Source organism: Schistocerca serialis, chromosome 5 (assembly GCF_023864345.2).
Source record: "Schistocerca serialis cubense isolate TAMUIC-IGC-003099 chromosome 5, iqSchSeri2.2, whole genome shotgun sequence".
Lineage (NCBI taxonomy): Eukaryota > Metazoa > Arthropoda > Insecta > Orthoptera > Acrididae > Schistocerca > Schistocerca serialis.
Genome location: NC_064642.1, coordinates 469,117,915 through 469,138,586, shown reverse-complemented (window position 1 = coordinate 469,138,586; position 20,672 = coordinate 469,117,915). Strand labels below are relative to the sequence as shown.

General features: G+C 43.4%; 1 protein-coding gene across 1 annotated transcript in view; it reads left to right on the top strand.

Moving 5' to 3' along the window:
* Window positions 1-20,672, top strand: part of LOC126481116 (chondroadherin-like protein) — an 84,254-nt gene that overhangs the window by 51,402 nt on the left and 12,180 nt on the right. The window contains exon 3 of the mRNA XM_050104650.1: window positions 309-527. Within this exon, the coding sequence (XP_049960607.1) occupies window positions 309-527 (219 nt within the window). The remainder of the gene's footprint in view (window positions 1-308; window positions 528-20,672) is intronic.

The following is a 20,672-nucleotide window of genomic DNA, read 5'->3' as shown; positions in this document are numbered from 1 at the left end:
AATGGAATGGCATGTCCAGAGTGCTGACGTGGAACACCTTAGTCGTTAACTATCGAACATCGACATCGGACCGCAGTGTCCAACATCACTACCTTCTATCGTTTCTGCTCTTGAGGAGAAATGGTTTGCCATTTCTCCATAGACATTCAGACACGTCAGTGAAAGTGTCCCCAGCAGAGTTCAAGTCGTCATAAAGGCTAAGTTTGAATGCACCCAGTATTAACCTCCACTGCTAGGTGCTCACACAGTTTTGAGCTGATGGTGCATAGTAGACTCCAACAGCGCAGAAACTATCTCTGCTGTTTCAGATCCGGACGGTGCTGGAGAATGCGACGGTGGGACTGCCGGGGCTGCTCACTCTGGACCTGTCGCACAATCGGCTGGAGCGGCTGGAGGCTGGGGCGCTGGTTGGCAGTCCGCAGCTGGAGACGCTCGTGCTGTCCCACAACCATCTGCTGTCGCTGGCCATGCCGCTGCCTCAGGACTGGGCCTTCCTGCTGCCGCTGACACAGCTCAGCCACCTCCAGGTAGCGTCTACACTCCAGTTTGCTCGCTACTCTGAATGGACGTTTTACTTTGTTCTTACCGGATTTGTCAGAAGTTCGTAGGTTCATATACATTGCAAATTCATAGACATGTTGCACACGACCATATTTTAGATCGTTGATCCTAAGCTATCCAGAAAACCCGTCAATCTACACTTTAGTATGTTAGCATGTGATATGGTTAGGAAGGAGACAAAGGGAAATCATTCCATCAACAATATGGGCCCCAAATGGGGAAACCACTAACTTATTGGACTTTGACAAAGGGCAGATCGTTATGGCCAGGAATCTCAGTACGAATATCACGGAAATAGCAAGGCTTATCAGGTGTTCACGTGCTACTGTTATGTGTATCTTTGCAAAGTGGTTCAAAGATGGTGAAACGAGTAGTCAACGAGGTATAGGACGTCCACACCACAGCACTGAATGTTGAATTTTGGAGCTCTCCCGCTGTGTAAAACAGCACCTGTGGCAGATCTGACGGTAATGATGATTTAGCCACATTTCGGAGCGCGCTGTTCAGCGCTCATTGATGAACATAGGGCGCCACGGCAGATGACCCCCACGTGTTTCCATGTTGACCCAATGATATCGGCGATTACGAGTTCAGTGGACATGGGATGACCGAGACTGGATCGTGGTTCAAGGGAAACTTGTAGCTAATCGGATGAATAACATTTATTGTTACACCAGATCGATGGTCGCGTCCAGATATGGCGTTCTGCTGGCGAACGGTTGCTTTAAAATGCACCGCACCACGGATGCCGGCGGTGGGGGCAGTATAATGCTATGGGAAACATTCACCTGTCTTTCCATGACAGTATTAGTCAAAGGCACTGTAACAGCTGTGGACTACGTGAACATAATTGCGGAGCATCTGCATCCCTTCATGCTTGATGTGTTGCCCTACATCGATGACTTCTTCCAGCAGGATAACTGTTCGTGTACCGAGGCCAGAGCCGTGCTACAGTGGTTTGAGAAGCATAATCATGAACTCATGTTGATGTCTTGGTCACCAAAATGAACGAACAGAATACATATGGGACGCCACCGGGCGCCAGCCAGCTCCGCGCGCACAACCACCGACCCATAATTTAGGTAATTAAGTAATCTGTGCGTAGGTACCTGGTGCCACATACCTCCAAAACCTACCAAGCACTTTGTGATTCCAGGCCGCACAGAAACGCTGCTGTATTGCGTTTGGAAGGCGGACCAACACGCTGTTTAGCAGGAAGTGATCATAACGTTTTGGTTCATGAGTGTACGTGTTTCCCAACTTTTTCACAAACTTTTATCACAAAAACTCATCGACTCAACATCTGCCCCCAAGCTTATTAACCTATCACACTTTTATGAACAAATACGCCATCAGTTTTGTTAATACACATTGTTCGTGTTTTTTGGATCCGAAAAAATTCCGCTGAACTCGCTTTCAAACAGATTGCTTCAATGAGGGGTACGGCAGAGTGGTAAGACATCGGACTAGGGAAGGCAGTAGTTCACATTCCCGTCGGGCCAACACTTAGACAGGAACGTCGTTTTACAGCGCGTTCTGACGAACACCCGCCTGAGAGGCGGATAGGGAATTGTTATGTCCGCCTGTGGGGCGAATATCGCTTTTGTGTGTGTGTGTGAAATCTTATGGGACTTAACTGCTAAGGTCATCAGTCACTAAGCTTACACACTACTTAACCTAAATTATCCTAAGGACAAACACACACACCCATGCCCGAGGGAGGACTCGAACCTCCGCCGGGACCACCTGCACAGTCCATGACTGCAGTGCCCTAGACCGCTCGGCTAATCCCGCGCGGCATCGCTTTTTTTCTGACGTATGTTAAGCCTTTGTTGACCACTGGGATTTACCTGTAAATTTAAAATAAATTAAATGTTGAAATGTAAAGATTTTAATTTTTTATTCAATTTCAGAAAGAAAATCAATCAGTCTCAAACAAAGTTTTGTAAATCATGTATAATATTGTAGCTATACAGAAATAACGAACAGTCACTTCGACAGAGGAAGTTGGAAGACGTGGTGGATTTGGAGGGTCATTCACTTTCCGAGTTTGTCATATCTGGCACATTATGATCAGAATTGAGATTGCTCATTCTCTTTCAGCTCGGTCGTGCTGATTTTAGTAGTAATAGTTGCTTTCTCTTCATATAAAATATTCTGAACCAGTTCATTTTCGGAGATTTCTGAGTCTGTGTCGTGTCCTACAGTTGACAGATAGCGTAATTCAGCTGTTTCTGTTAGAGACATTTGCAGGTACTTTTCCAGCCATTGCACTCTAAACAGACAGCCTGATATAGGAATCAATATATGCTGGGACTTCCTTGTTGGCTGTAATTAATGAAAAAGAGTTTAAGAAGAGAACCTGCCTATCTTAATAAACTAGCAAACAACCAAGAAACAATGGTAAAATGAATGAGCCATAATAAATAAATCAAAATTTATAGATTGTAAAATACATGCCTTTGTACAGAAAATATTTCAAACGAGTAATATTGTGAATTATAAAAAAAGTGAGCCACACTAAAAAGAACTAAAACTGCACTTAAATATAAGTAATTTGGTAGTTGCGATTTTATAAATGTTATGTAAAAGAACTTAAAGAATAAGTTGAATTACCTGCCTGTGAAGCAGAATAGTGCAGGTTCATGAACACCAGTCTGTGGGGCGGGTGAATTTTGCTCTTACCTGGAACATCCGCCTGTGAGGAGGTGGCTCTGAAATGGAAAGAATTTTTGTTCAGTAAATCAGCACGACGATGCACATGACCTTCACTGCACTACGACCAAATACCAACCGAGGCTCTTGCGACTGGCTACAACCAAAGGGCGATTTTAAGCGCCTGTAGAGGAACAAATGTAAACCGTATCCGCCTGTCAGACGGATGTTCCGTCCGAAGTTTTAAAACAAACAACGGGTGAAAAAGAGTTGGTCGATTTCGTTCCCCATCCTTCTCCTATCTGAGGTTCAGATCCGTCTCTATGACACCCTCGCAGACGGAACATCTAGCACTAAATTCCTTCCATTCAGATTACTTTGTTTCTTATCAAATGTAACAGGTTCGTCACCATTGCTCATTGATCACGATTCCCTCCTCCTCATTGGCCGTCAGTTGCCGGCAGACAGGCTCTCGCCCGTCGCTGTCGTCGTCTTGTTTCACTAACCATTTGAACTTTCCACCATTAGCCTTCACTCCCTTCCAACTTCCAAACTCCTGCGGCCTATCGTTTCCATCACATTCCACATCTCTGCAGACAGAAATTGATCACACATTTTAAACACCGCCCCCCACCCCCTCACCTTCAATTTGGTACCACCGCACAAAAAAATCATTTGTGTGTAGTTTGAAGCCAACAGGAAATGGGAAGGGCTACGCATTGGCCCAGACATGTGTAAAACATCGAGGCATAAACTACTTATTTATATTTCAAAAAACATTGTTCAGAACTAGCTTTTTAATGAAAAACTTCATTTCTTTGCATTTAATTATTAATATTTCTAAATTAAATTTAGTAATGCTATACGTGGAATTACTGTACACAATGCTTGTAAGACAATTATGACGAAAAATTCGAATTTTCTTTTCAAAATTCTTATTCTTTTCATAAGCTCTCTCTTTAGGCCCTGGAAACTTAGGCGATTCTCAGACACAACATGAAACACATTCTGATTTCGTTGCTCGTCTATTGAGTATTATTTCGTGTAGTCCTCCATTAGCCTGGTACCTTTCTCAGTTGGATCATTTGCAACTCTCAGTTTAATAACCCATTGCGGAGGATCTTTCTCAAGGGGCATGTCGTTTAGGGTTATCAGGAGGGTTTCCTTCGTTGTAACGCAAATAGCGGAGCTGGGTAATCCGCTCCCGTTTACTCCCAAATGGTAACACTATGCCTGGTATTTGGCTTGAAGGAACCGAGGCTGCCGGCCGGCGTGGCCGAGCGGTTCTAGGCGCTACAGTCTGGAACCACGCGATCGCTACGGTCGCAGGTTCGAATCCTGCAACAGGTGTGGGTGTGTGTGATGTCCTTAGGTTAGTTAGGTTTAAGTAGTTCTAAGTTCTAGGGGACTGATACCTCAGAAGTTAAGTCTCATAGTGCTCAGAGCCATTTGAACCTTTTTTTTTTTTTTTTTTTTTTTTTTTTTTTTTTTTTTTTTTTTTTTTTTTTTTTTTAACCGAGGCTGTATAATGGGACAGCTCTCCAACACCTCCATCTATCCCTTGCAGTGAAGAAAGACAAAATTGAAATCTAGTTAAAAATACTATTAATTTATTGGAAACAAGCTTTTTGACCTAATTATCAATCATTTTTGGATTTAATTGATTCCTTCTTGAATCATTTTAACATTTTTCTTATAATGCAGTGCGGTGGCCATTTTCATTTATTTTATTCAGGAGGTTAATTAGTATCAAATATCGTAAAGATTCTAGAACAGGAGGTAAGAACCACAAACGATTTTTCAATTTCTCTAAGACTACATGAGAGAGACAACTTGGTATTTACAAAGCTTTAAAAGCATACTGAAATCGAAATACAGCGCCCTGAGTTCTGAAGGACCACAGAGATTTTAGAAAGGCCTTCGACGTACGCAGTGGTAAGAAAAACTAAATTGATAAACTGCATTCTCTTCTTGTTAAAATTTATCAGTTTCGTGAACATTTCAAGCAACAATAGCTTTCGCCATCCATCTTACAGGATGGATAGGCCCTGGAGTTCGAAGAGGTACACCATGAAATGATTCTTTGTAAAGAGAGATCGTCGTTATTTTTAAAACTTTATGTTTAGACTAGTGTTATAGACAACTTTTGACCCTCTTTTCCATGTTATGTCAAACGACCGAGAAATGCAACAAATTACCAGCATTGACCTCGTAGAGTGTATTTCTTTTCTTTTGATTTCAAATGCATTTATCTGAGTCATTTATATTATAACTGCGTAAATACATGACCTACTTAATTATGAAATCTCTTATTCAGTTCATCTTCACCTCTTCACAGCTACCTCTATTCAACAAAAAATATCTTCTCTCTTTCACAGATAAATGGTGATCGATTTCGTCATGAATTCAACGGTTGACTGATCAGTAGTAGTGATCTTTGAATAACACGTGCTGTGTCGTCAGTTAAAAAACACTTTTTTTTGTTTATGTATTTCGGATGTTCTTCCAACATATTTTTGAAATTGTCTCTGTTATTGACACAAAGTTTGTAATTTTGATAAGCGGTTTCACAGTTTTAAGACTACATTTTTTTTACTGATGAAATAAATTTGCTATTTCAATTTTTATCCTGTGCTGCAAGAACAGAAGATAAATTCCTTTGAGTTGCCATACGTCTCCCAATGCCAGTTTCTGCAACCCACTTACTGCTACTTCTATATCCATACTTCCTTTACAGCTTCTTCAACAGTAGTTCCATCTGCAGTAGCAACAGTAGGTACTGGCAAAAAGGTTACACTTTCCATATTATTTGAATATATGATTTGGCTTTTTGTAATAATTTCAGATTATTTTCTTCTCCTGCTTCAACTCTGTAGATATTTCTTCCGCTCTTTCGAGCCTAACGTAAGTGTTTCTTCATATGTATATTCTATTTCTTTTATTTCATAAAGCCCATTCATAAGCTGTGGTGTCGGATGATCAATTGTTCTATCACTTTTAGACGTAAGGATCCAGTTGGATTTAAATGGAAAAGATTCCTTTAGTAAGCTCCTTAGAATCTTTCAGAGTAAAATAAATCAGGTAATTCAGAATTATTCATAGCGCCACCCCTCATTTTTTGCTCCAAATAATTCCGTGCAGTTTTCAGGTTAGATATGTTGGTAATAATATCATGACAAAAAACTGAAACACAGGTCACACATTTTAGCTTCAGAAGCATCAACAAGAAATCTGTGCCATTTTATCCTAATTTCTGAGGCAGAAGCAAATCGCATTAGCTGTTTTTTAAATTCGGCCTGGTCACACTCGCATTTGTCATCAAAACAAGTAATACATTATTACAGATCTTGAGAAATGCTTCCAAAGCAACATGGTGCCCAGATTTTTCAGCTGGACCTGCGTCTTCTGCAAATTCATTTGGTTTCAGTAACATACCTCCAATCCGCCTACAGAGCTGAGTTGTTAGCGTACATGGCTGCCAGGGGGTGCACCTGGGTTCGATTCCTGGTACTGCCTAAGTTTTTTTCTATGATGAGGCAACGCACGGGGTGCACTCAGCCTCATGGTACCAACTGAGGAGCTGCTTGACGTAGCAAATGGTCGGGAAAGTCTGTAAAACGACCGGGAGAGTGGTGTACTGACCACACACCCATCCATACTGCATCTGCATGAATTTGCAAGGCAGAGGATAACACGGCGGCCGGTAATAATCCCTTGGGCCTTCACAGCCTGCCAAGGAGCTCTTTTGTTTTCTAAACCTACCTTCAACAACGTCAAATGCCTCTGCAACATTTCTCAAGCAAACGCTTTGTAAATTCATGTGTTGCAGTTAGTTTTCCTTCACGATGGCAGCTGTTTATGAACCTTACTGAATCCGCTTCTCTGTCGTCGCCGAAAAAACACTTTTATCACCAATTACGAAAAAAATAAAACTTACTTTGATTTTAAAAATCAGAGTCTATACAGGGTGGTCCATTGATCGTGACTGGGCCAAATATCTCACTAAATAAGCATCAAACGAAAAATCTACAAATAACGAAACTTGTCTAACTTGAAGGGGGAAACCAGATGGCGCTATGGTTGGCCCGCTAGATGGCGCTGCCATAGATCAAACGGATATCAACTGCGTTTTCTTTAAATAGGAACCCCCATTTTTATTACATATTCGTGTAGTACGTAAAGAAATATTAATGTTTTAGTTGGACCACTTTTTTCGCTTCGTGATAGATTGCGCAGTAATAGTCACAAACGTATAAGTACGCGGTATCACGTAACAATCCGCCAGTGCGGACAGTATTTGCTTCGTGATACATTACCCGTGTTAAAATGAACCGTTTAACAATTGCGGAAAAGGTCGATATCGTGTTGATGTATGGCTTTTGTGGTCAAAATGCCCAATGGGCGTGTGCTATGTATGCTGCTCGGTATCCTGGACGACATCATCCAAGCATCCGGACCGTTCGCCAGATAGCTATGTTATTTATGGAAACAGGAAGCATTCAGCCACATGTGAAACGTCAACCACGACCTGCAACAAATGATGATGCCCAAGTAGGTGTTTTAGCTGCTGTCGCGGCTAATCCGCGCATCAGTAGCAGACAAATTGAGCGAGAATCGGGAATCTCAAAAGCGTTGGTGTTGAGAATGCTACATCAACATCGATTGCACCCGTACCATATTTCTATGCAGCAGGAATTGCAAGGCGACGACTTTGAACGTCGTGTACAGTTCTGCCACTGGGCACAAGAGAAATTACGGGACGATGACAGATTTTTTGCACGCGTTCTATTTCGCGACGAAGCGTCCTTCACCAACAGCGGTAACGTAAACCGGCATAATATGCAGTATTTGGCAACGGAAAATCCACGATGGCTGCGACAAGTGAAACATCAGCGACCTTGGCGGGTTAATGTATGGTGCGGAATTATGGGAGGAAGGATAATTGACCCCCATTTTATCGATGGCAATCTAAATGGTGCAATGTATGCTGATTTCCTACGTAATGTTCTACCGATGTTACTACAAGAAGTTTCACTGCATGACAGAATGGCGATGTACTTCCAACATGATGGATGTCCGGCACATAGTTCGCGTGCGGTTGAAGTGGTATTGAACAGCATATTTCATGACAGGTGGATTGGTCGTCGAAGCACCATACCATGGCCCGCACATTCACCGGATCTGACGTCCCCGCATTTCTTTCTGTGGGGAAAGTTGAAGGATATTTGCTATCGTGATCCACCGACGACGCCTGACAACATGCGTCAGCTCATTGTCAATGCACGTGCGAATATTACGGAAGGCGAACTACTCGCTGTTGAGAGGAATGTCGTTACGCGTATTGCCAAATGCATTGAGGTTGACGGGCATCATTTTGAGCATTTATTGCATTAAAGTGGTATTTACAGGTAATCACGCTGTAACAAATGGCTCTGAGCACTATGGGACTTAACAGCTATGGTCATCAGTCCCCTAGAACTTAGAACTACTTAAACCTAACTAACCTAAGGACAGCACACAACACCCAGCCATCACGAGGTCACGCTGTAACAGCATGCGTCCTCAGAAATGACAGGTTCACAAAGGTACATGTATCACATTGGAACAACCGAAATATAATGTTCAAATGTACCTACGTTCCGTATTTTAATTTAAAAAACCTACCTGTTACCAACTGTTCGTCTAAAATTGTGAGCCATATGTCTGTGACTATTACAGCGCCATCTATCACAAAGCGAAAAAAGTGGTCCAACTAAAACATTCTTATTTCTTTACGTACTACACGAATATGTAACACAAAATGGGGGTTCCTATTTTAAAGAACGCAGTTGATATCCGTTTGATCTATGGCAGCGCCATCTAGAGGACCAACCATAGCGCCATCTGGTTTCCCCCTTCAAGCTATACAAGTTTCGTACTTTGTTGTTTTTTCGTTTGACGCTTATTTCGTGAGTTATTTGGCCCGGTCACGATAAATGGACCACCCCGTATACGGTCTAAACATTGTGTGATTAGGACCATAATCTACCCAGGTGTTCACGCAGAGCACAGGAGATTTGGGTGAACATTAACTCATTACCGGAACACCCTTTTTTGCCGGCCGAAGTGGCCGCGCGGTTCTGGCGCTGCAGTCTGGAACCGCGAGACCGCTACGGTCGCAGGTTCGAATCCTGCCTCGGGCATGGATGTGTGTGATGTCCTTAGGTTAGTTAGGTTTAACTAGTTCTAAGTTCTAGGGGACTAATGACCTCAGCAGTTGAGTCCCATAGTGCTCAGAGCCATTTGGAACACCCTTTTAGCAACGTTCGGCATAACATGAAAAATAAGGGAAAAAATGCTATACCGACGATCTTCGTAAAAGCGATCAGCAACCCTTCGGACACTTCGGACACGCGTGCAGCCTACAAGGCCCCTGCATGCCTCAGAACGGCGGACTCGCACTGTCGCAGAAACGGGGGAAACACGGCGGCGGTACGAGCGCTAACAGAGGCTGCCACTTCCAAGGAACCTATTCGCATCCTCCGCACACGTGACCAGAGAAAATTGCCGCGAGTACTCCCCCGCCGGTCGCTACAAACATTGGCACCAAAGCTATAGAAATTAGTTCTTCCGGCGTCGAGAGCCTCTCCTAGTCTCCGGGCAGGTGCTACACAGCCCATCGTCTTAGGACGCCCTCGAAGCCCATTGTAGGGACCGATGCCGTTGTATTCAGTATTCACTGTTATTCCCTTGGCGTAATCACACTGTATCCAGGATAAACTTTCCTGCTCATATGCTGTTGTTATTTAGGACAGCATATTCGGATGTGACTCTTCAAGCTTTCCCGGTGGATGTGTTGAAAATAGTCTTCAAGGGTTTGCCCTAGCAGGACTCTTTGGAGCTCACTAGCAACAAGTTTGAAGAGGACATAGTAGAATTATTTAAACACGTGCTTACTCCAACATACTTCTTATTTCATGCACAATATTTCGAACAAGTGGACGGTGTCGCCATGGGAAGCCCTCTGTCTCCTGTGGTGGCCATTTATTTTATGGAGGACTTCGAAGAAATCCACTACAGTCAGCCACTCTCAAACCCTCTTGTTTTCTGCAGTATGTGGATGATACATTTGTGATGGGGCCACGTGGACTTGATACACTACCTACGTTTCTTCAGAATCTGAATTCGCTCCATCCGAATATAAACTTCGCAATGGGAGTGGAAAAAGATGGTACTTTACCTTTTATTGATGTCTTGTTTCGAAGGAAAGCAGATGGAACCTTGGAACACAGTGTCTACCTCAAGCCAACACATACAGATCTATATCTGCAGGCCACAAGCTGCCATCATCCTGCACAATGCGGTAGTGCATTACGTACGTTAGTTCGGCTCAAATGGCTCTGAGCACCATGGGACTTAACTTCTGAGGTCATCAGTCCCCTAGAACTTAGAACTTCTGAAACCTAACTAACCTAAGGACATCACACACATCTATGCCCGAGGCAGGATTCGAACCTGCGACCGTAGCGGTCGCGCGGTTCCAGACCGTAGCGCCTAGAACCGCTCGGCCACGCCGGCCGACGTACGTTAGTTCATACAGCACATGCGGTATCTGATCCTGAGAGCCTATCAAGTGAAATACAACATTTTAAGACAAAACGGTTATTCTGAGAGACAGATACGTAATGCATTCAGGCCCAGGCGAGTTCAATCTATGGAGCAGAAGAGACCCACAACTTTGGCCTTTTTGCCATATTTTGGTGCCATGTCGTCAAGAATCGGATGAGTCCTCGGAAGATATTGAATTAAGTGTGTTTTTCAACCATCTGCAAAACTGAGAAACCTGTTGGGTTCGGTTAAGGATGACCTTGGCCCGAGGAAATGTGGTGTGTACAAGATTCCTTCTCAGTGTGGGGCAGCGTATATAGGGCAGACATGCCACACAGTACAAGAACGCTGCGATGAACATCAGCGTCATAAACGCCTTCGTCAACCGGAAAAGACGACAACTGCGGAACACTGTCTGAATACAGGACATCGTATGATTTATGAAGAGACAGAAGTTGTATCCCCGGCTTCATCTTTCTGGGACTGCTTCATTAAGGAAGCAATATATATCCGTACAGCCCATAATCTCATGAACAAGGATACGGGATTTCAACTGAGCACAGCCTCCCTGCATTGGCTGCTATTAAATCACGACGGCCGGCCGAAGTGGCCGTGCGGTTAAAGGCGCTGCAGCCTGGAACCGCAAGACCGCTACGGTCGCAGGTTCGAATCCTGCCTCGGGCATGGATGTTTGTGATGTCCTTAGGTTAGTTAGGTTTAACTAGTTCTAAGTTCTAGGGGACTAATGACCTCAGCAGTTCAGTCCCATAGTGCTCAGAGCCATTTGAACCATTTGAAATCACGACACGAAAATTAAGGTTCTTCGATAACGGGCCTGTCATAATATTGGCCTGGTACGGCCGTTGGTGAGTAACGTCCGGCAGTACTGTTGACAAACGCAGTGTACAGCGCACGCGCAGGAGAGCCGCTCTAAGATTTTCCTCAGAGGGAGTTTGTATATGGCAAATCATTGCGCATGCGCGATTTCCGCGGCTGCGCATTCTTCGCGTGCGTGTTCTAGAAACTGGTCGTCGACGTGCGGATACCGTCAGCCGTACCTAGCCACCAGCAAGGTTGAACCACTTGAAGAAGTCGGACAGTTGCTCCGAGAAAATATAAAGTGGAATTTGCACAGCGTGATCCGGCGGCAAACCCGTGAAGACTATTTACAGCATATTCGGACTTAGAATATTTTCCGTACAAGTGTATTTGCCTATAAAGATGCTAATTGTGTTGCTTTGTCAGACTCTGGAATCACCATACTGTCAAGACTTCATACCTGTCAGACACTGTAATCATGATTTTGTTATTATCATCGAAGCAGTTTCGTCAATAAACTTTTGTAAACTTTGGACACTGTTTTTCCTGTGTCACTGTTAAGGACGCATGAAAAATGGTAGGTGTGGAGCACAAAGCAAATAACAAGCACCGAATAAAAAACATGTACAGAATTTAAAACTACGCTAATGCTGTTAAATAAAATAAATGTCTTTAAACGTCAACAAAACGACACCGGTAACCGCCGTTTCCACAGATCTAAATAGACACCAGATCTACAGAGCTGTGTTTCGTGGCAGTTGCCATGGTCTATACACAATAGAAGGACAAGCTTTTAGCTACCATCATCAATCTCAGTGTTTCACCTAAATTCAGGACCAGATCTACAGAGTGTGGCACTCTAGGCTAGAGCCTTTTCAGCTACCCACCCCCCTCTCGTTCGTTTCCAACTTTCGATGTCTCTGTTTTCATAGGTCTTTTGTGCGCTACAAAATTAAGACGCCATGCTGCAAAAGGGTAATCACTGATGGGATTACTTAAAAAAACATACAATTGATTCTATGTTCATAAAAGTTATGTTCCAGCTTACTGTCATCTTTCTTCTTTGAAAAGGAGAACTACAGCATATCGAGGAGCCCAACAAGCTCTACGTACGTGGTGTATTTTTTATTGGATGGGTGTACGCAGGGGGACTTACAACAACAACGAAACAATTCGTACCGATGCGATTTGTGCGATTTGTTGGCAAAAAGAAAAGAAGTAAATGTGTGAATAGCATCTCCCTTTGTTTCGTTCAGTAGTTCGTTTAATATTTTGTGCCTACCTCCAATCTGCCACTACGCTTTCACCACAGTAATATGAGGTCTAAACATCATTCGATCAAACTGGCTGTTGCAGCTCTCTTATCCCATCCCAACAGCACCAACTGCAATCCTGCCCTCAAACATTTACCTATAAACAGTTGCCGGAAACATGAGGCGGCGCCGCTTGCTTGATCTGGTAGTATGTTTAGTACGTAGTGCTACGATAACAGACTATTCACCGTCCATGTCTATTGCTCTATTTTTCAGTTTTATAACTTTTTAGTAATTTATTTTCCTGTTTTGCAGAAACCACCACGTTCCCCCACACCCTGTTACTAAGTTAGCATCCTGTTCACACTTCGCTCGCTTAACCCTTCGGATGTGCAGAGATGGTCCAATTATGATAACTTCTGGGCCTGGAAAAGGATCTTCTGTCTTCTTGTATGTCCTATGGCCGAGAGGTCTTTTCAGACAGTTCGGTCTCAACATTGTTGCTTTCTTAGCACCAGCCGTAGATCCTGTGCAGGTAATTAAAGATCATACCTACTGACCTAAGTGTTCGCAATTATCGGCATGAGGTGAGTGATTTGAGTATAGGTTGATTGGCGACTCCATTGAGTGCTGTGTGCACAACGACCATATGATAAATAAAATTAGAAGGAAGGTCAGCATTGGCCGTAATTTTGATGATCTATTAACAGCAAAATCAATTTTCCATCACATAATGATCATCTTCAGTGCTTTAGCGTACAAATTAAAGTTTGTAGGCACTGGTGTCTAGCTATTAGCAGTAACAGAAGCTATGAAACGATCATAGCTTCTGTTACTGCTATTAACTAGACACGAGCTTTAATTTGTACGCTAAAGCACTGAAGATCATCATTATGTGATCGAAAATCGATATTGCTGTTAATAAACCATCAAAATTATTGAGTATAGGTGTTTTATTCTCAGGAACTTATACTAATGACTGCCTGCGACTCTACTGGAGAGCAAGTCTAACAATATTGAGTAACACAAGAAATACTGTGACTTTATCAATAAGTGTACACCCTTGGGCTTTTTGGTAGCCACATTGTCCACACGAAATTTTGCTGATCCCTTGGTACAACGGCGGTTTGGATGCTCTTTCGCATCCAGTGTGGCTGCGAACCTTTACAGAACCGTATCGAAATAGTGTCCTCAGTCTTCTCTCTGTCACTTGCTCCTACAGCACTTTCCGAGCTGGAGAAAGGAGTTGGTCCAACACCACTGCGTGAAAATTCCTAGCGTACATACACTGACGCAAAAAATCTTAACACCAAGAAGGAGTTGTGTGACATGAACTAAGTTTGTAGGCGTGTTTCTACATCTGATGATGATCTCCATCCAAATTTCGTGCCAGCCGCATAAGAGTGGCGCTAGTAGGACCACTTCGAGGATGCAAATCAGGTTTGCGTTAAATACAAGAAGTGACTATTGTGACCTTTAGTCACTTATGGGATGTCGATCAAGAATGCCTTTAAGGTGACAAAGGTGCCTTTATCAACACCTCACTGAATTTGAACGAAGTCGTGTAATCGGGCTACGAGAAGCTGGATGTTCCTCGTACGGCACTGCAGAAAGACTTGGCAGGAATGTAGCCACTGCACATGACTTTGGCAGCAGTAGTCAACAAAATGTACGGTCGCAAGAAGAACGGGCTGCGAACGGCCAGGTGGCATTACTTACAGGAAGGACCATCACGTTCAACGTATGGCTCTGGAGCATCGTACAGCACCTGCGGCAGCAATCTGAGTAGTAGTTGGCACAACGAACTGTTACAAATCGTTTACTTCAAGAATAGCTCCGAGACAGACGCCCTGTAGCGTGCATTCCACTGCTCCAAATATCACAGCATATTTGCGACCTCAGTGGTGTCAAGCGAGGGCAGTGTGGAGATCTGTTGTGTTTTCTGATAAAAGCTGGTTCTGCTCGGTGCCAGTGATGGTCGAGTGTTGGTTAGAAGGAAGCTAGCTGAGGGTCTGCAACCTACCTGTCTGCAAGCCAGATACACTGAACCTAACCTGGAGTTATGATTTGGGGAGCAATTTCATGTGACAGCAGGAGCATTCTCGTCGTTATACCACGTCACTTTGGTCACTCATCCTGTTGCACTGTCACTCATGAACAGCATTCATGGGGCGTTTTACAAGTGGATAACGCTCGCTCACATGTAGCGCTGTTGTGACCCAACATGCCCTAGAGTGTCGACATGTTGCCGTTCGATCAGCATTCCTGTCTCCCGTCGATCACATATAAGACGTCATCGGATGAAAACTGAAGCGTTATCCACAAACATCATTAACAGTCCCTGTATTGACCGATCAAGTGCAACAGGCATTGAAATCCATTCTGCAAACTGAAATCCAGCGCGTTCACAACACAATGCATGCAAATTTGCATGATTACTTTCAACATTTTGGCCGTTACACCGATTAATGCACCAGAATTTCACATTTACGATGGCTTATCTCGCATTTAGATTAACCTGTGGTCTTGCGATGTTAATAAATGTTACCTAGGCAAACGTATTCCAGAAATTTCATTACTGTACATTACTTTTTGGTGTTGCGATTTTTTGCCGTCAGTGTACTAAGGGGACGACTGTCAATTATTTGAGATACAATACGTTTTATGTTCTTATTCTCAGCTATAATTCTTGTGGGACGTCACGTTTTTCACACTATTCTAATTAGTCATATAAAAAGTGTCAGTTTTAGAATTTTGCTCCCTCTGGCAGAAATTTCTGCACAAGCCCATCCCTACGGACGTGAAGCAACGTACCTCGTTGTGAGATAATGTTCATGTTTTATGATCTACGACCTTAGTCCTATCATACTCTGTTGCTGAATGCTGCTGTTTGATCTACATCAATAGTGGTCACACTAAGTACATTACTGTGCAATTCAATCAAACAATCCAGATACTTACGGGATATTCTCAGAGTACAAATACCCTATGACTTCGTGGTCTCAGCAATATCCCACCTCCAGCTCAAAGATCATCAGAAGTTACGCTGAAGGTTCACAACAAAATTTAGAAGAATCCTCAGCCCTCAGCTACCCTTTCGTCGGGATTTGCACAAGCAGAATACCAACACTTGACTACAAGGTAATGTCGTGGCGCACAGCAAACAACCTTGTTGGGTCCACTTTCAGTGTCAACCATTCAAGGAGAATCCAGTAACAGCAATCATCAATAGTCAAGAAACATCAGTTGAGGATCCTTCCATATAGATACAAGGATTCGATTTCCCCAGAAGTCAATGGAGGACCTTGATCTGGACTGGAACCTGTCAATGCACATGTGGTTATCTACTTGACAAATGGGGTTAGGTTAGTTCTGAAAATTGTGACAGAGGTGCCTCCTTACAGTCAGTCCACCATATCGTTACTGGGTGTCCTCTTTGACGTATAAAGCAACATGTGCGCTCCCAGAGCGCTCTCCAAGTGCGATCGAGTCTGCTCAGCTTTTCGGCTTCCCCCACCAAAAATGGCTCTGAGCACTATGGGACTTAACTTCTGAGGGCATCAGTCCCCTAAAACTTAGAACTACTTAAACCTAACTAACCTAATGACATCACTCACATCCATGCCCGAGGCAGGACTCGAACCTGCGACCGAAGCGGTCACACGGTTCCAGACTGTAGGGCCTAGAACCGCTCGGCTACTCGGCCGGCGCTTCCCCCACCACTGCGCTATTCCGAGAAGCTGTGAGTGTAACGGCTACACGCTGAAGGCTACACACGCGGGAACCTTAGCAAGAGGTGTTTGCAACTCGGTGCAGCTACTTCTCAAAGGTGAATATCACAGCACACTTTTATAAGCAGGATTTTATCATATCTGTCTACTTTCCACTTTCTATTTTTCTGCCAAAGCAATAACTGTTATTACTTGATTAAATAAAAATAATAAGTAATGCCAATAGCAGGACTATAAAAAGCTTTACAGATAGGAATTTAACATTACGTTGTGATGTTTACAAACTTATAAAAAAATGGTTCAAATGGCTCTGAGCACTATGGGACTCAACTGCTGAGGTCATTAGTCCCCTAGAACTTAGAACTAGTTAAACCTAACTAACCTAAGGACATCACAAACATCCATGCCCGAGGCAGGATTCGAACCTGCGACCGTAGCGGTCTTGCGGTTCCAGACTGCCGCGCCTTTAACCGCACGGCCACTTCGGCCGGCTACAAACTTATACATATTTCGATTTTAGAATATGTAATATGTCCGAAATATCGTTCATGAAACAGTTGAACACATGAGTTACGCAGATTAAATTGTTTCCGGCACTTCATCAAATACTGAATTAACTTTAGTGGCTTGTATGTGCAGCCGAGCATGTGGCTCGTGGAGTAACATTTTATAAAAGTCTTGTAAATTCCTCAATTGGACAAGCAGGTTGTTTAGCTGGGTGCTCGACCGTGCGTCCATCACCTCAAGTCAGAAGAAACGATGTACATGAGCAGCGAAAAGAGAAAATTTTCTTGCTAATAAATCGAAATTTGTTTTTTGTGCGCAATGTTTTGGAATTTCTTTGAGAACTCTTGATGAAATACACTGAAGCGCCAAAGAAACTGGTGCAGGCATGCTATTCAAATGCAGGGATATGTAAACAGGCAGAATACGGCGCTGCGGTCGGCAGCGCATATATAAGACAAGTGTCTGCCGCAGTTGCTAGATCGGTTACTACTGCTACAACGCCTGGTTATCAATATTCAAGTGAGTTTGAACGTGGTGTTATAGTCGGCGCACGAGCGATGGGACGCAGCATCTCTGAAGTAGCGATGAAGTGGGGATTTTCCCGTACGATCATTTCACGAGTGTATCGTGAATATCAGGAACCCGGTAAAATATCAAATCCGACATCGTTGCGACCGGAAAAAGATCCTGCAAGAACGGGACCAACCACGACTGAAGAGAATCGTTCAACGTGACGTGAGTGCAACCCTTCCGCAAATTGCTGTAGATTTCTATGCTCGGCCACCAACAAGTATCAGCGGGCGAAACTTTCTACGAAACATCATCGATATGGGCTTTCGGAGCCGAAGGCCCACTCGTTTACCCTTAATGACTGCACGACACAAAGCGTTACGCCTCGCCTGGCCGCGTTAACACCGACATTGGGCTACTGAAGACAGAAACATGTTGCCTCGTCGGATGAGTCTCATTTCAAATCGTATTGAGCGGATGGACGTGTACGGGTATGGAGACAACCTCATAAATCCATGGACCCTGCATGTCAGCATAGGGGCCTGTTCAAGCTGGTGGGGGGTCTGTAATGGTGTGCGGCGTATGCGGTTGGAGTGATATGGGACCCCTGATACACCTAGATACGACTCTGGCAGGTGACAGGCACGTAAGCATCCTATCTGATCACCTGCATCCATTCATATTCATTGTGCATTCCGACGGACATCGGCAATTCCAGCAGTACAATGCGACACCCCACGTCCAGAACTGCAACAGAGTGGCTCCGGGAACACTCTTCTCAGTTTAAACACTTCTTCTGCTGGCTACTAAACCCCCCAGACATGAACATTGTTGAGCTATCTGCTACGCCTTGCAAAGTGCTGTTTAGAAGAGATCTCCATCCCTCGTACTCTTACGGATTTAACGACAACCCTGCATGTTTCATGGTGTCAGTTTGCCTTCAGACATTAGTCGAGTCCATTCCATGTCGTGTGGCACTTCTACGTGCTCGCGGGGCCCGCACACGACGTTAGGTAGGTGTACCAGTTTCCTTGGCTATGCAGTGTATTTCAATTACTGAAAAATATTCGGTCATGCCCGATCCACATATGACTATCTTGAGTTATGGAAAGTGTTTCACATCAGGAACTTGAAGGTGATTTTTCCACAAGATTATTTTTTGTTTGATAGCATATATCTTGTCCGTCACATGTGTTACCAAATGATTCTCCTCTTGCATTAAGGTACCTAAAGAATTCAAATAATTTGTGAGGCCAACAATAAAAGATTTTTTTCACTACTCTACTTACCCTGAACTCAGTTTTATTCTCTAATGGCTGCGTTCACCGTCATTCTACAAAAAACAAATTCATCGTATTGTCTTTGTAGCTGGTGTTGTAATGACGTTCCAATAAATGTTGTACCGGCTCATAATAGAGCGAAGGTATATTAGGGCCTTTGCTTGTCTTTTAAAGGTAGTAAAAGTACATTCGGAATTGAACGAGTGATTCTCCACTTTTTCCTTTATGGACAAGTGCGTAGACACCTTAGTACTCCCAATGCAGAACATAAATCTAATTTAACGCAAGTAGTACTGTTGGCAAACTGCTTGGCGTCCGGCAAGGCGACAGTACAGCTCTAGCAGCGTCCGGCGTGCTCTTTGGTCAGACGTGGTATCATTGCTGAACTTTTAAACCTTTAAATTAATTTTGAAAAACGTTAACCCACTCTTTAATTTCCGTTAAATTTCTCATAGTCCGTTAATCAGATATCTACTATTTATGGCAAAAATGACGCAGCACCGCCCGCGAAAATCATGTTCTGACAAGTTCGTGTCATGTAGGAGTGTGACTACGACGGAGTGTGCGCGATCAATGCAAACAATCGAGTGCGAGTGAGCAGTAGCGGATTCATTGGCGCGGGGAGGGGGCGGGGAGAGGGGGGCTAAGAGGCTCAGTCCGCCCACCCCCCCAAAAAAAAGCATCTGGGTCCACCCATGACAAATCTCAAATTAAACTTGATACTATCCTACTGTCTTAGTACTATACTACCTACAGTACAATTTCCATCACTTATTGCGTAATCCATTTAAAGTAGGCGTAGTATGTTTTCAAATTTTGCATTTCTTTAAGAACGTGCTTATGTGACTAGTTTTCATCGAAACATAGACAAGGACATCTTCGTTCGTTTTTCTTTACTGAAAAGGAAGAAAGAGGAGGTAGAATCGAGAGAAAATGAGCCAGTATTACCTGGAAACAATATCGGTGACTTATCATTGTCGACTCAACGTCCAGCAGGTACATCTTTCCGATTATTTTGTACGTACTTAATGAAATACATACAAACACGATTAGTCGAATTTGTGACTTTTTATTAGGTTGCGTTCGTTGATCTTTTGGTCGGTGTGGTGTTGGTGGCTGTGGACTGGACTCTGGATCAGTATTGCGAAGTTATTGGTTTTTCACAATAAATTTGGTGTTTTTCAGTATCTGTCTAGTGCGCAGATTTTGCATCTACTGGCTGCTGTGAATTATGGTGGACTTTAAAAAGATTGGATTGGTTCATGGTAAAATTATTTTTAAAATCAGTTGATCGATTCTAGATACAGCAAATAGCTCTATTTAATTTGCTGAAGTCTAGTAGCTCTTAAATATATATCACCTAAACATTTCTAAGACACAGTATTTTGTCTTCGTTCCCGTGTTGTTTTGTGGCCGTATTCTTATGCACCCGTTTTGTTATGTCCTCTAGTATTAATAAATCAGCAATTTCATGCACAGTGCATATCTGTAGTGCCGATGGTAATGTAGTGTTCTTAAATGAGTTGCTGTTGTATTAGTGCTAAACATATGTAAAGTAATGGGACAGTAGGCCCAAAAATTTCGTACAGAGTCGCTACGCGATAGTAAATTTGCAGGCTGGCTAGAAAGAATTCAAGGCGATGACACAAGAGCATGTAAATTTTGCCATAATATTCTGTCAGCGTGTTCTGCGCAATAATAAGCCACAGTGACGTAAAAAAAAACACAGGGCAGCGGCAGCACCATTGTCAACAAACGAAAATACCTTT